Below are 15,425 nucleotides of genomic sequence, written 5' to 3' on the forward strand. Positions count from 1 at the left end.
AAACTGTACGGCTATGACCACAATAACAAAAGCAAAACAGTTAGTAGCGCCATCTAGATCTTAATGCTGATATTTTTCATAGGCTGGTTGTCTAAAACATCGCCATGGGAGTTCAGGATGTTTGGTTAAGCCAGGTTTTCCTAGGAATAGGTTTTTTGCGCCGCGTGAACCAAACTGGATCATTTCGCGTAGACAGAAACGTTTTACATAATGACGATACGCGTTTGTGTTTTCAAACGCGCAACGCACTACGCATTTGACTCCTCCAGGAGCGGTCGGTCAATCACGCCCGACGTAAAGCGCTGTCGTGTGAGTCGTATCGCGCTCTGTCGGAAAACAGTCATGCTGCTTTTCTTGTTGGTGAGTGGACAGCGCGTCGCGTTAGGCAATTCACGTTGCTCGAGGCACAGAAAACCTGCTCATAGGAAAACCTGGCTTTAGTGACCATTGAGCTCATGCTGCTGAAATTTGAAGTGACAGCATTATTAAAGCTCAGCACATCAATTCCTTTTCAGTCAGTTCTTCAATATTAAATTAACATCTAAACACTGTTCCCTTTGCTGCCATCTATCAAAAATGAAACCGATCATGGAACAGCTGCTGGAATTTAATGTTTATCTTTTAAAAAATACAGTCATCATCCTCGTCTAGCATCATCCTTGAAAACTAGATAGCAGTAAGCCCGTCATCGAGGAAATATATTTCACACTATGAAATTATATGAATCAAAGCCGTACATCTCTCGCGCGAAACTACAGTAAGTCAAGGGCGAATATATTCACATCAGTAATTGAGATGTCAATAGATTATTTTGTACTTGGTTGTGTGGAAAAAAATCGGCGCAGTTTTTTTGGGGATAGTTTATTGCGTCGATGGTATATATATAGTCATGATCCCCCTCACAAGGGTGGAGCTGACAGGGCTCTGGCATGATTTTCATCATTTCTAGTTTTTCACGCTATAAATGCATCATAAAGGGGGGGCCCCATGAAAGTTTGGTCTGGGATCCAGAAAAAGATCTCAGCCTCGGGCAGAGCCGTATTTATGTTTTTGCCATCCCCTCCCGTTTCAGTCCAACTTCTCCCTCCCCCTTCTATGTCATTACTAATAAATCATAAACAAACAAAAAACAAAAAAGTGGTACCGTATATAGTTGCGCATGAATTTTACTTTTCTGTCCTGAACTCTTATGCTATTCCGATCTATAATGATTGCCATATAACGGGAGGGTTGCTCAACATCCGGCCTGTAGGCGTCTACACATCGATGAAAAACGCTGATAAATTTAATTCGAATGTATGGTGCATACATTCCAATATGAAAGTGCGTACTTGGTCATAGTCTAGCAACAAAATAAATATAATGCATTACATAACATCTATACCAGTGGCGGATTAAAGTTGGTCTAGGCCCCGTTCGCAAAAGAAAATATTGGGCTCCTGAAATTAGAAAAAAGTGTGGAGTTTGGGGCCCTTTAGATGCCGGGGTCACGGGCGCACGCAGTGCTCCCACTGTTAAATCCGCCTCTGATCTATATATATTATCTTCAACTGCACGCCCAAAAGTTTATTTTGAAATAAAGAAATACTTTTACAAAATTGTTTCGTGGATCGATTAAAATTCTAGACGGGACTCGCCAGTGGTTTGTGCACTCGTGTGATTTGAATGTGCTTGCATTACTTGAATATACGGTGTCCCACAATCGCCTGACGGTTTTCAAAATGGGAATAGCAAGAAAACGGTGACAGATATTAAAGTCATTCTTGCGGAATATAAATGTGCGAAGTCAGGAATTTCAGCTACGTCATTCATGTTTCAAGGGATTGTATATAGTTATTAAAATTTAAAAAAAAAACTTTTTATACGGACAACCTGTGCTCAAAAACCATATCAGAAAGTTGTTGCCCTGTCTCTTCTGATGCCAACGAAGAAATTTCCACGTTTCCAAATGTAATATTCGCAGAGATATCTGAATTCAAAAATCGCAGAAAACTTGGGAAAGAAGCGTTGTCCGTTAGCTTTTTTTGCTGCTTCCCCCCCCCCCAACTTTCCTCCGTATTTGACTTCAAATATCTCAGTAAATACTTTTAGAAACAAGGAAATTCTTAATTATTAAACTGCTTTTGTTCCTTCCATTTTTGTTCTTTTCGCTGTGCTACTTTTATATTGAAAGCTACATAATAAAAAATATGATAATACAAAGATTATGTAAAAAATTCTTTGAAAAGTCAATTTAGTATTTAAAAGGTTAGAATAATACATATTTTATAGATTTTCTTCTGTGGTTCCAAAATCACTTTTTGCGAAAAATCTTTACATGATAGTCAAAAATGAGCCACGTTTAAAATTAGTGATCAAAAAGGCATCACGAAACTTTGGTTTCCAAAACTTATGTTCATCAGTTTCCAGACAATTTTCCAAAATTTCAATTCTACGAACAGTCATATTTATTATATTAAATTGATTCTAAATACGAATTGATATGGGGTTTACTGAGTTGTAATTATTTTTTTATATTAGAATTAAAAACGAAATGAGCAATAACTAATATATATTTTATTGTGGTCTTTTGTTTCTATATTTCATTGCGTATATTTTTTATTGCGGTGTACGTGTAGTTTATTACAGTACCGTATTTCTTGGAATAAGCACTACATGAACGTATGCGTCGCTGTATCGAAGAAAAAAAGAACCATCAATATATGAATAACATTTTGTTTATGAACTTAACAAGGCCCGCATCCGCCGCACATTTCTGATATAAAATTTATATTAAATGCTTTTTTTTTAATTTCGGAAATACTTGCTAAATGCTTATAGTAATGATTGTCAATTTGAAAAATGTTACTCGGTTAATTGACAGTTGAATATCATGTGATGCAGTAGGCAGTTGGATTGAAGTCGGTCGAGGCGCCGGGCGCAAAAGAAAATATTGGGCCCCTTATATAAGAAAAAAGTGTGAAGTTTGTGTTTTTCGGTGGCCTGTAGAAGTCAGGGTCGGTGCGCCCGCCGTTAAACCCGCCTCTGGCAGTAGACCAATGTACTGGAGATTGTATTTTTTGAAACGAAATGAACATACGCGTCGCATCTCTCAGTGTAAGCACAAGTCTCTAAAATCACATTTTTCAAAACGTGGACAACGCGATGCTCGTTTCATGAAATAAGGGGATTAATATTTAATATAACATAGCAATTAAAATACTGTGTATATGTAAAAGACACTATGTCCATTTTCATCAATATTGAGATAACGCTATTAATTTACTAACACTATTACTAGTTTTTGCTGCTTTAATCAAATTTTTGAATTCAAATGCAGTTGGATCCCAATATAACGGACACTGTTATAGCAAAAATCATCGTAATGAAAACTTTTCCAATCCTTCAAATCAGTTTAGATAGAAAAAATGTGTTCCGCAATTCCGGTATAATGAAATGAAAAATCCGTTATACCGAACCCAAAAACAAATGTCCGAAAAAAAAGCATGTGTATCTCCATCTACTCTTTCAACGTTTCCGAAAAATCGGACGAAATTGGAATTGCAAATTTAAACAGTAGCTATAGGATCGCATATAGGAAAAAGACCTAACCTTGGAATTTCCAAGATGTGGATGCAGCTGTCTTTACCTGGTTTCGGGACATTCGTTCCCGAAATGTGTGTGCCAATTACCGATCCACTCATGAGGTTTTGGAATTCGCATGCGCTTTTGGATGCGAAAACTTTCAAGCAAGTGTCGGCTGGCTGAATCATTTGAAAGAATGGTATGGTAGCAATACAGATTTGCGGGGAAGCAAATTCAGTTCATATAAAAAATGTGGATGAATGGAAAACTGGTGAAATAGCGAAAGTGATAGTCATACGACTCTTCGATGTATTCAACTCAAAACCGGAATCTTTTTCCAACAAAACTGACATTTAAAAAAATCAGTGTCCATTTTCGTGAATATTGAGATAACGCTATATTAAAGGCGCATATAAACGAAAATACAGCAAATTACGGGAACTAATTAAGACGGGACAATATAAAGATTGCAGAGAAAACGCGATTTAATTGTTGTCCCTGTATTAAGACCAGGATGTTACATCAACTTCATGTGGTTTTGCAACCAAAATGAAACTAAAATACACATAAATATATATTCCTCTTTTTCACTTCAATTTCTTAAATGAGCACTATCTCAAACTTTTTTCAATTTATCGATGTATCGCATAAGAAAGTTTTACGCCCTAATTGAATACAAGTATTAGAGGACTTCAAATTACCTAAGATTGAATTGTGGCGATTGTTCATAAAGTATCATTAAAGAAAACTCCTACAAATATGAGTGTATGACCTTATCAGAAATGAGTAGCTATATTCGATATTCACTCACTGTTTTCGCCAGGAAAGTTTAAAACGGTGTTTTTTCCGTTCTGTTGATAATCCCGCGTTTATAACCGAATGTAGTTTTGTGTAAAAAAAAAATATATATATATATATATATATATACTGTTTAAAATTCATGAAAAAATGTGGGTTCTGCCAAGCTCCACATTTTTTTCCAGGAAAACGTCACATGAGGAGAGCCGTCCTTAGGACCAGTAAAGGGAATCGCATGACTCCGCCTACCATTCTGTATCTCATTTCTTTATATTCCAACTAGGGGGGCTCTGCCCCCTGCCGCCTTCCCTCCTCTTCACAAGATATCTTGTTTATTTCGTCCCACTTCATCAACGTGCTATGGAAAGAGACGTGAAAGCCCACATCCAGTAGCGGGAACACAATACGCAGATTTTTAGTGGGGAATCCAGACTGGATTTATCTCGGTCTTCCGCTGTTGCAAATTGTATAATGTTAAAAAACAAAAAGAATCAGATTCATCCAGAGCCCCAAAATCAAACCTGTAAACATGGGGCCCCAGACTTGGAAGCTTGTCGGTCATCCCCCGCTGCGATTGCCATGAAACATTTTCATTTGTATTCGTTTTACCAACGAATAAAATCCAGGCCCCTCCCAACCTATTACCCGGGACACCAATTCGCATACTTTTAGTGGGGCCCCAGACTGGCTTTATCTCGGGCTTCCGCTATTGCAAATTTCACAACAGAAAAGAATGAGATTCATCCAGGGCCCCCCCAAAACGAAACCTGTAAATATGAGGCCCCGACTTGGAAGGTTGTCGGTCATCCCCCGGTGCGAATGCCATGAAAAATTTTCATTTGTATTCGTTTTACCAACGAATAAAATCCAGAACCACCCACGCAACTACCCGTGACCGAATTCGCAAATTTTTTGGAGCCCCCAGACTGGATACATCTTGTGCTTCCGCTATCGCAAATTTTTCAACGTTAAAGCAGCAAGAAAACAATGAGATCCATCAAGGGCCCTGGAAATGAAAACTTTTAACTTTCCCACGTACAATCCCCCCCCCCGGGTACCCCGACCCTGTGTTGGGAGCACTGTTGTTAATACAACAGTGCTCCCAACCGATGCCATATGCACTGTTGTTATATGTATATTATATATATATACATACCTCTCGGCATTACCCCCCCCACCCCACACAAGGGCAGGGATGACAGGACCAGAACGATTCTTATCACTTTTTGATTTTTCAAATTAACCACAGAGGGGCCCTGAAAAGCTGGTTAAGGGGCTCGCCATCTAAATTCCAGCCTAAGGGCTCTGCTGTAGGATATGGGAGCCTCTCGGTACATGCACATAACAGGGTACCGATGGGTCCCAATATGTGCTAGAGTTAAATGAATACTTGACCCAAAATCGTAACCGACTTCCGTCACTCGGTTGCTTAGCAACAGGCCATTTTCGAGTTTGTGATTTTATATTCTAGAGTAGATTAGTGACTGCAAACGGATGCTGTTCTGGATTAACCAGCTTCATCCCATTCAGTTCCCGAACAAATTTTAAAAAATCGTATTGTAATCGAATTCATCCATTCAATTTATAGCCACTTAACACTGTTTCGATAACCCCCCCCCCCCAGATGGTCAACCATAGCTCAAAGCCACGACCGGCGCCAATAAAAGAACCTTCAGAGAGATAAAGATGGCTTCTTTCTCAGCCAGAGATATCAAGGCCTCGGCATAATATCCGGAAAATAACTGTTTCCTTGAAAAGCACCTTTGTTGCAGAAGATTTTCTCATATGGCGGGCATCATGGCTCCCACATCCTGGAGTAGGGCCCTAGGCTGGAATCGTTTACGGGCATGTCACGCGGAAAGAACCCCCCCCCCTTTTTTTTTTCTTCCTGACCACTGTACCGACACCCTCCATAAATAGCCCTCCAAAGAAGATACCCTTTTTCAGGGGATGTCGGCCGATCTTTTTTCCACCTTCAGTAATCTGAAACGAGTGCTGCTTTTCTTCGCTGGAAACATACTCACCCTCCCACCTCCACTTGTGACAATACTGTTTGGGAAGGCGGTGAATAACTGTAAATAGGAAGGTTAGACAATCATGTTTTTTACTTGAACGAGTGTGTGGAAAAAACAAAAACGCAATATGGTTTAATTATATATTTACTATAAAAATGACATGGCACTTTTAACACGTTTACGAAACATGAATTTAAAAATTTTTTCTCCCCTCTTTCTATACTCCAAAATTTGCTGCTCTGGGCTACAGCCCCCCCCCCCCCGTAATACCCTACTTCATGGCGCTTGAGATTTGCATAAGGGGTCATTCATGCATTACGGTAGCATGGGGGGGGGGGGTTTGAAGGTTGCTTGTCATCAACCCTTTTCGAAGATACTTGGATGGCCCTAACCCCACCGATATACACACCATTTCCATGGTACATACTGAAATAGCGAGGCCGCCTAATAATTCCAAAGAGGAAAACTTCATAGATATTCAATTATTTAAGCTTGAACTTCCAAGTTGAAAGAAAAATCAATTTGGTAACTAACATGTTGAATCATTTAGCACTTACAGAAGTATAGGAAAGACAATATTTTCTCGATCATCATGCCAAGGTGAACTCAAAAAGGAAAGTCGACTTGTCTTCACCCCATGAATCAAATCCAGTCGTCCTGTGACTTGGACAAGCGCAACAACCCAGTCAACTTTGCAAAAGGACTGAGCTAGATAAGGCAGGACAAGTTGACTTTTCAAGTTTAACTATGCACAACATCCAGAAAAAATTGCTTTAATGATTGGGCAGAGAAAAATCTTACTCCAGCTACTAAGTAGTGAAAAAATTAAGTCACATTAAAAAATACTAATAGCATGCATAACTATGAAAATTAATTGTAAAGTGTAATAAATACACGAAAGCCATTCAGTAAAAAGTATTGTCAAATATTTCGAGCCTCTCAAGCGATAAAGAAAATTTGGATAACCCCACCTCCCAAACTATAAATACAATTTTATTAAATGGATAAGGATAAAACCTTAATGAAAGAATCTCGAACATTAATCACACCATTAGAAAGCAAACAATGCAATTTATTTCTCTACAGTTTTACTCCTTGACTTTCTTAGGCGCTGCTTCTAGACTCTCAGCTGCTTCCTTTGCTTTCTTCTGTCTCTGACCCCAATTCTTGGCATCAGCTCTAGCAACTCGTAATGAAATGTATGCAGGGAATTTCTTCTCTTCTTCTGTAGGCACCCTGGCTTTCTCACGTCTCCATTTCTGTCTGATTGGCATCACAACACCTTTCAACTGGGTGGCCATCTTGATTTCTTCAGGCTATAGAGATTAAAATTGCTTTCAGTTGGAAATTTTAAAACCGGCACGTTTCTAAGGAATAAACTGGTTTTGAAAAAATAAAAACTGGAATATGATCTTGTATAAAATAACTAATTTTCACACAAAAAACACTACAGAATTCTCTCTTTTTTTTTCTATGTCTTCAGTAACATATGCAGTGCATCCCTGTGCTCACGGCACAGAAACCCTGCTCCTAGGAAAACCTGGCTTTAGTGACGCTCGAGCTGCTAAAATTTGAAGTAACAGCATTATTGGAGCCTAGCATCAATTCCTTTTCATTCAGTTCTTGAATATCAAATTAATGTCTAAACACTGTTCCCTTTGGTGCCATCTATAAAAAATGAAACCGATCAAAGGCGGTGTACCCTAAAACCTGTATTTGTGTATATATATATATATATATATATATCGAATAAATTTCTCAATCTGTCCCTTTCCCCACAACACAGCATAATCCATTATGAAATACAAATGGCATTACTTGCAACATTCATCAACTAACAATCAACCGCCTAACACCCAAGTACAGGCACAGCAAGAACCTAGGTCTGATTCCCAGATCCACGCAGCAGTGTGGTGGTAAGATAAGTTTCCTATTGCTTTCCCAACACAGTTTTCATCAATGTCTCTCCATAGAGAGGAAAACACAAAAACTTATTCAAATAGACATCACTTGCGTGAATCAATAAATTGGAACAAAGTGCCTTCAGAAAAAAATTAGAGTGCAAAATTTAATTTACAATCATTACACATCAGCAATAAATTTCATCACAAAGCACTTTTCATACTTCAATTAGAATATCCAAGCATATTTTGATGAATGTGGATTTGTTGTAGACCAAAGTAGCTCAGGTAATGAGAATTTACAGATAACAATGGCTGCAATTCCTAATATCAAAGCTGCAGCCAGGGTTGAAGCTACGGTAGCATTTTTTACTAAATGCAGAAGAAAATTTTAGAATACAAAAGTAGACTCTGCGTACAGGAGGTATGAAACGAGTAGGCATCCATCCATCAATCATTAGCATTTTGCCAATTAAGCATTTTATTTTCTATTTTCCAATTTTTTGCTAAAGGAATTTTTTTTATCTAACTTAAACACTGGTTGCTTTTACAAACACACGATAGCTTTGCATTACTGATATGGTTAAGGGAGACAGATAAATCTCTCAATATTCCATTTGCGGCAAGGCTTGACAAATGAAAAAAAATTAGTCCCCACCCTCAAAAAATTTCTTAGGAGCCAAGCATAGCACTTTCCCAAGAGAAACATTTAACCCTTAATTGGCATTGCGAAAATTCTGGGCGTAACTGGCGTCGGTGGGGATCGTTCTGACCCCAGCAAGTATTAATGCATTTTAAAAATCAACAAAAAGTCTTCATAATGCAATGGGTTTTTTACATGACTTCATTCATCCGTCAATTAGTTCACTAAATATTTCTTCAAATTTCTGTAATTATATATTTCCCCAAAAATTCTCTTTTATTAAAACACCCATTCAAAAGAAATGAAGAGATACGTGACTTTCGAAACTTTTATAAAATTATATATTAAATTTTTTGAATGCAATTTTCATGATTAAAAACTGAACAGATATGATTAAAATATACTCAGAAAATAAAATTTACAAATTAAAATAATGCTTACTATATTTTCACAAGCACCAAAATTAGTCTTATTATAAGCCGGAAACACAGCACTTGCAAACAAAACCATGAAATACTCATCACACAGATCTTACAATTCACCAACAACACTAACCTCATACTGTTATCGAGACAACTGGTGCTCTTCCAAGACTATATTTCTATCTCAACATTATAGTCATGAGACAAAAAATGTCTTATGCAAATGCAGGGTTCCCAGCAAAATCTGCTCGATCATTTCCCTGACCACGACTCAAAATTTTCTGACCAAAAATGTATACACAGGGTTACCACTCAAAAAATTAAAAAGTCCCTCAGAAATTCATTTCTTTAATTTGTAAAAAAAATGCAAAAATAATTCATTTTTTCACACCACTATTTCAATATCCTATAAGATTGACTCAAGATAAAGCAGAATGACAAAAATTACTTGGTAACAAAAACAATTTTTGGGCTAAACAGTGTACTTGCAACCACAGATAATTTTATCGTCTCTCCCCTCACAATATATTACCTTCTTTTTTTTTAGTTTTCCAGAGTCCAGCGTATAAACTCTCTTCAATGCACAGCAAATTATGAAGGCATAGAATTTTTTTTAAGAATGACGCTCCTTTGAGACCACTTCCAAAATTACAGTGCAAAATATATAAGTTGCAAGGTCTAATGTAAATAAGTGGTTTTACTGCAATTCCCATATTTTTTAAAGGGATTTGTTTACATTTTACTGTTCAATGCCAGTGTCATGATTTGACACATGAAGCACTTTTATTTCTAGCTCTTTGCAGAGATTTGTAAACATTGCTTATGCCTCTACATGTCCTAAAAATACAGAAGACAATCTAATGCTATTGGGTAGCAGCAGAGTCAAAAAACCTAGAATCAGTGATTTTTAACCAGGGGTGCGAAAGAGCATTTAAGGGTGTGAGATAAAAAAAAACATGTTGACTGATTATTCAGGAAAATTAAAATCAAAGGCAGCTTCTCAATCCAGATCAATTTCAGGAAGTTTTTTGCGGAAGCTGCAGTCTCAAATTTATCAGGTTCCAATCTTGCAATAAGTTTTCACGAGATATTGAAAAGAACTTCAAACAAGAAAAAGAGCAAAATGTTTGGAGCCTTGAAATATTTTTAGAAATGACTTGCACTATGGAGGGACAGACTTAAAAAAACTCATCTCCCACTTAATGGGGTATCTTTTACTGCAAGGCCAAAAGAGGTAGTAGGCCCTCAAAGCAGAATGTTTAGCACTGTTCTGCGACAAGCCCTCAGCTGACTAGAAATTTACTGTGGTAAAAATCCCATACATGTAATAGTATTTTTTTTTCACTTTTTCTAAAAATTCTTCCAAATTGTTCTGCAGTAGCGCTGCTTGTTCTGTGACGTACGTCACAGATTTTGGCACATTCTGCTTTGGGGTAGTAGGCTTACCTCAAAGAGACTTGCTCTATATAAATTTCATTGTCAACAATGTCTATAGCTCTTTCCAAGCATTATACATTTTCAACCCATCTCTTACTAAAAAAAATTCAGAGAAAACAATTATTTCAATTTTACCCATTTGTGATGTCTTGTAATGTCTGAACTGTGTGTAGCAAGAAGAAATCTATAAACAAAAAATATATACTATGGAGGAATTGTTTAATCCCATCCAACTGCCCCTATACAGAAGACCAGTAACTGGATTGGTAATTCATTCCCTTTTAATTTTTTTCCCCTTCAGATTTTCGGACTTTTCCCAAATATTAACAATTTTCCCTGACTTTTGACAAATATTCAACATTCCCCCCCCCCCAGGCCTTCTCTGACCATTTTCTCTGATTCCCTAACTTTCCAGGTTGCTGGGAACCCTGAAATGGTGAGGAAAAGTCGTTTTGACCCACACAGAAACTTAGATAAATGAAATAACGGAAAGAAACAAAAAAAGACAACCTCATAAATTTGTCAAGAACATAAAAACAACCTGCTTGAAAAATACTGATAACAGAATGCACCAGATGCATTTCTTTCTCAAGGGAGTGGCCAGTTGAAGGTTAATAGTATACAGGGTACATGGCTAATAACACATACTGCGAATTACTGGCGAACTGTTGATACTAGAGCCATACTTCTAATTAGAAAAAGTATCCAAATAACTTGCAGACCTCAGATAAGTCATTCATATTACAAGGGATTGTCTAGCTATTAAAGATAAAAAAAATTTAACTTATATAGACACCCTGTGCTTTCAAAAACCCAATTAGGAAGTTGTTTCCATCTCTCCTTAGATGGGTAAAAATATGGTTTACCCCCCATTCATCCTGTTTTTCTCAGCTTTCCTGTATTATTAATTCAAATATATAACAAATTTGTTTTAAAACAAATATTAGAAACATGGAATTTTTTTCACCTCAAGAGACAGGACAGCTTTCAAATTTAGTTTTTAAGCACAGGGTGTCCCTATAAAAAGTTAACTATACAACCCCTTGCAAAATATGAATGACTTATCTGAGGTACAGTCAAACCTCGTTAATGAGTCACTCTTGGGAGAGCAAAAATATGACTTAGTAAGCAGAGTGACTCGTTAAGCGGAGTAAGCCATAGCTGTGCCAATTCCTGCCTGAGGACAGTTGAGACTACCAAAAAGTGACCTGGTAAGCAGAGTGACGTGTTAACTGGGTGATGCACTAATGAGGTATGACTGTATACACGTTATTTCGATACTTTTCCTAGATGCCTCTAGGATCAATGGTTTGCCAGCAATTTATGGTGCTAGCTATGCACTGTATATGACAATAAACTTATGTTTGAAGTTAGTGTGAAAGAGTTTAATAATTTATATAGGCATCTTTTTTCAGCGATCTCATTGGGCATTTTCCTGTTGTGGCCTTTGTATTTGTATAAACAATGTTCTGAACTTTCCCGAGACATATTACGACCCACCTTCTCATGTTAAAAGACTTTATTAATTCAAATTTTTTTGACATTCTTAGACTGACTAATAAAACCAAATATGGAAAATTTTATGCACTAATGTTGATTTTATAGTTGCCATGATGATTTACCACCCGATTTGTCAAGCCCTGATCTGTGATACGTTATGAGTGAATAATAAATGTTTTTGAAGGATTCAAATACATATATGTGACAAATGACAATTTGTCTTCCTGAGATTAATTTAATACATTACACTATTTAATTGTAAATGACGGGTTTTTCCGAACATTAGTTTTTAGAGACCTAAAGAGCCTGAATAAAGCAATACATTGAGCTTCAAAGGCTCAATGCTTTAAAAGGCAGCTTGATGAATTGATAAAATAAAACAGCAATATCTTCAGGAGACAAGTATATTTTAAGGAAAAACTCTTGAGTAATTTTTCAAACTTTTCTGGGACTTGGTAAACCTCTTTATGTGTTGGTTGAGAAAAATTTTGATACAATGCCATCAGAAAAAAATTAGAGTGAATGAATTTATAGTCAAAGAATTTCTTAACATTTGTTCATCACATGGCACAGAAATATTAATAACATGTCAATTCATATTATGGTCATGAAGGTAACTGAGAACAGTTGTATAACATGAGTTGTTGCGAAAGTGTGATTAGACTACACTAACAATAAAAAACTTGTCATATACACACACGCAAAAATTAACTTTCTCACAGAATTTTTTTTTCTCAGCTAATGAACATATAATTCAATCCCTGAAAGCAAACAGTACTAGCAGATACTTACCGAAGCATCTCCCTTCTTTGCTTTAGAGGGCTTATTAGGGATTAATATAAGCTTAGACTTGTACACCTTTAATCTTTGCACATTCAGTTGGAGACTTTCAACACTCTTGTTTCGCCTTCGATGATCAACAGCGATTCCTATCGTCCTTGCTTCTTTCTTGTGAACGCCTGCAGCCTAGTGTTAAAAAAAGCAAAATTAATATACTCTGTAAAACATCAAAAATAGAAATGCATCACAAAAGATTCAACAAACAATAACCCATCTGCAACTCATTTGACATTCAACCCTTTTTACCTTCAGTTCCTCCAATGAAAAACCTCTTCCAAGTCTTTCTTTCGTATTATACCGAAAAGTGGGGCAGCGTACAATTGGTCGTAACGGTCCAGCAACAGGTCTTGGGGCAATTAGACTTGCTTTCTTGATCCTTTTAGCGTGACGACGCTTTTTACGCATTGGTTGATTGAACCATGTCTTCACATATCTCTGCCAGTCTTTATGGAAGTGCCCATTGGGCACCATATTATTCCCTTTAGGCGCCATGATTTATCTTTAAAAGAGGAAAAATATGAAGTTGTTACCACTGAAAATGAATGTAGGTACATGAACAAAGTGCAAGGGCAATTACGTATTAGAGATGTAGAATTCTTGAGAGTAATCTCATCGAGAATAATCTCTGGAAGGAGTATTATACATAACTTGAGATTATTCTTCATGAGAATATTCTCCTGTCATTTATAATATAAATAAATAAATAAATATATATATGAAAATATTTTCTGGAAGGAATATTCTTACAAATTACTGGGAATATTCTCATCGAATATAAGAATTATTCTCAAGTTATTTATAATAGTCCTTCCAGAGAGTATTCTCAAGAATATTTGTAATAACATGCATTATAATAAATAATCCCTATAACTTGAGAATTTTCATTTTCAATAAGAATATTCTCCAATAATTTATAACACAGGGTGTTTCAAAAAGAATCATCCAATTAAAAAAAAATCATAACTATTCAGCTTTTAATCCGTTTTGATCGAATAATGTATAGTAGACAGAGGGAAATCTCGAGTTTCATGAAGTTGCAGACAGGTAGCGCTAACACTCTTCCTTCAGCCGCCACTTCAGTGTTTGCCATATATTGGCTTTTCCCACAGTTAGAAACCGATTTGGATGACTTCATTGTTCAGCAGGACAGGACACGGCCACACTGGAGATTGGACATTCAAGAACTTCTGCACAATCACATTCCTAAATGAGGGATCGGCTATATGGGACCTGATGATTCAGTTAAACATCACTGGTCTCCAGGATAGCCGGACCTCACGTGTGCGATTTCTTCTTGCGGGGGTTTATATAAGACGTTTATGTGCCTCCCTTCCCAGCTACATTAACCAAACTGAAGATATGAATAACAGCAGCAGTAGAAGCAAACATACTTGCAAAAGTTTGGGATGAATTTGACTACCGTATAGACATATGCCATGCATCCGAAGGTTGACATATTGAGCACCTTTCATTTGGTTTGTAAAAAAACATCAATTTTATATATTACATAACTAATCATAAGTGTTTAGGTTCAATATTTTTCGTAATATACACATTTCAAATCGGGTTTCTTTTTGAAACACCATGTAGTAGTATGAATCTCATGAAAGTATGGTCCCCACACTGAGGTGGCTGACCGGGCCTCACTTAGAGATCGATATATTCAATTAGATTAACAAAACACCCCCCCCCCACCAATCAAAAGTAGTGACTGGGGGGGGGGGTCTCTAGTATAGGATGCGGTGCCATACCAGGATATAATTAAATATGCAATGAAAACATCTTTCGAAATACGAATCTAATTTTAACCCGGAGAACAGCTCACATTAATATCCGTTTGAAAATCAAGCCCTGAATGATCGGCTTATTTTTTTTGAATAGACAAAAGGTTAAAATTACTTAAAGAAATTCAACACTTTACAATACACTCACAATCACTATTTCCGCAATAAATATGTCCTTAATAAACCGACATGAGCCGAGTATAAACACTATACAGAACACTTCAAAAATTATAAATATCTACTCGTAAATGAAAAATAAACAGATGGATATCATATTATACGATGCTATTTTGACTTAAAATCGTAAAATTTCTAAAACAAAAAATAAATATTACGGATTAATTAAGATTTAAAGGACTTACTTTTAAGATTACTCAGATGTCCACTGCTTGCTTCACGTTTGTTGCCAACACCAATTATAGAAAAAACAAACTTGGAAGATAAACAAGGCTTTGAAAAAAAAAAAAAAAAAGGCCTCGCAAAAGCTAAAAACTTAATTAATAAAAAATGATTTTTTTCAT

At 36.6% G+C, this 15,425-nt stretch overlaps 1 protein-coding gene across 2 annotated transcripts; it reads right to left on the reverse strand.

Annotated features, from left to right (window-relative positions):
- Positions 1-7,428: 7,428 nt before the first annotated feature.
- Positions 7,429-15,332, reverse strand: RpL13 (ribosomal protein L13). Of its 2 annotated transcripts, none has more exons than XM_089252699.1 (4): positions 15,267-15,332; positions 13,367-13,619; positions 13,073-13,246; positions 7,429-7,693 (listed from the first exon to the last, which is right to left on the reverse strand). In XM_089252699.1, the coding sequence occupies exons 2-4, from the start codon at positions 13,610-13,612 to the stop codon at positions 7,466-7,468; spliced, it is 648 nt and encodes a 215-aa protein (XP_089108825.1). In that variant the 5' UTR covers positions 13,613-13,619; positions 15,267-15,332; the 3' UTR covers positions 7,429-7,465. The 2 variants fall into 2 exon arrangements, with proteins under 2 accessions (XP_089108825.1, XP_089108904.1); XM_089252778.1 differs by lacking the exon at positions 15,267-15,332 and adding an exon at positions 15,053-15,264.
- Positions 15,333-15,425: the final 93 nt, after the last annotated feature.

Source organism: Pholcus phalangioides, unplaced genomic scaffold, assembly GCF_987345545.1.
Source record: "Pholcus phalangioides strain wild (caught in Gottingen) unplaced genomic scaffold, Ppha-v1.0 ptg000001l_1, whole genome shotgun sequence".
Taxonomy (NCBI): Eukaryota; Metazoa; Arthropoda; class Arachnida; order Araneae; family Pholcidae; genus Pholcus; species Pholcus phalangioides.

Excerpts from the sequence above, each read along its gene's own strand:
- RpL13 (XM_089252699.1), bottom strand. The coding sequence starts at position 13,612 with ATGGCGCCTAAAGGGAATAATATGGTGCCCAATGGGCACTTCCATAAA. Across the intron at positions 13,247-13,366 it reads TTTCATTGGAGGAACTGAAG|GCTGCAGGCGTTCACAAGAA; the intron begins GTAAAAAGGGTT and ends TTTTAACACTAG. Across the intron at positions 7,694-13,072 it reads CAAAGAAGGGAGATGCTTCG|CCTGAAGAAATCAAGATGGC; the intron begins GTAAGTATCTGC and ends TAATCTCTATAG.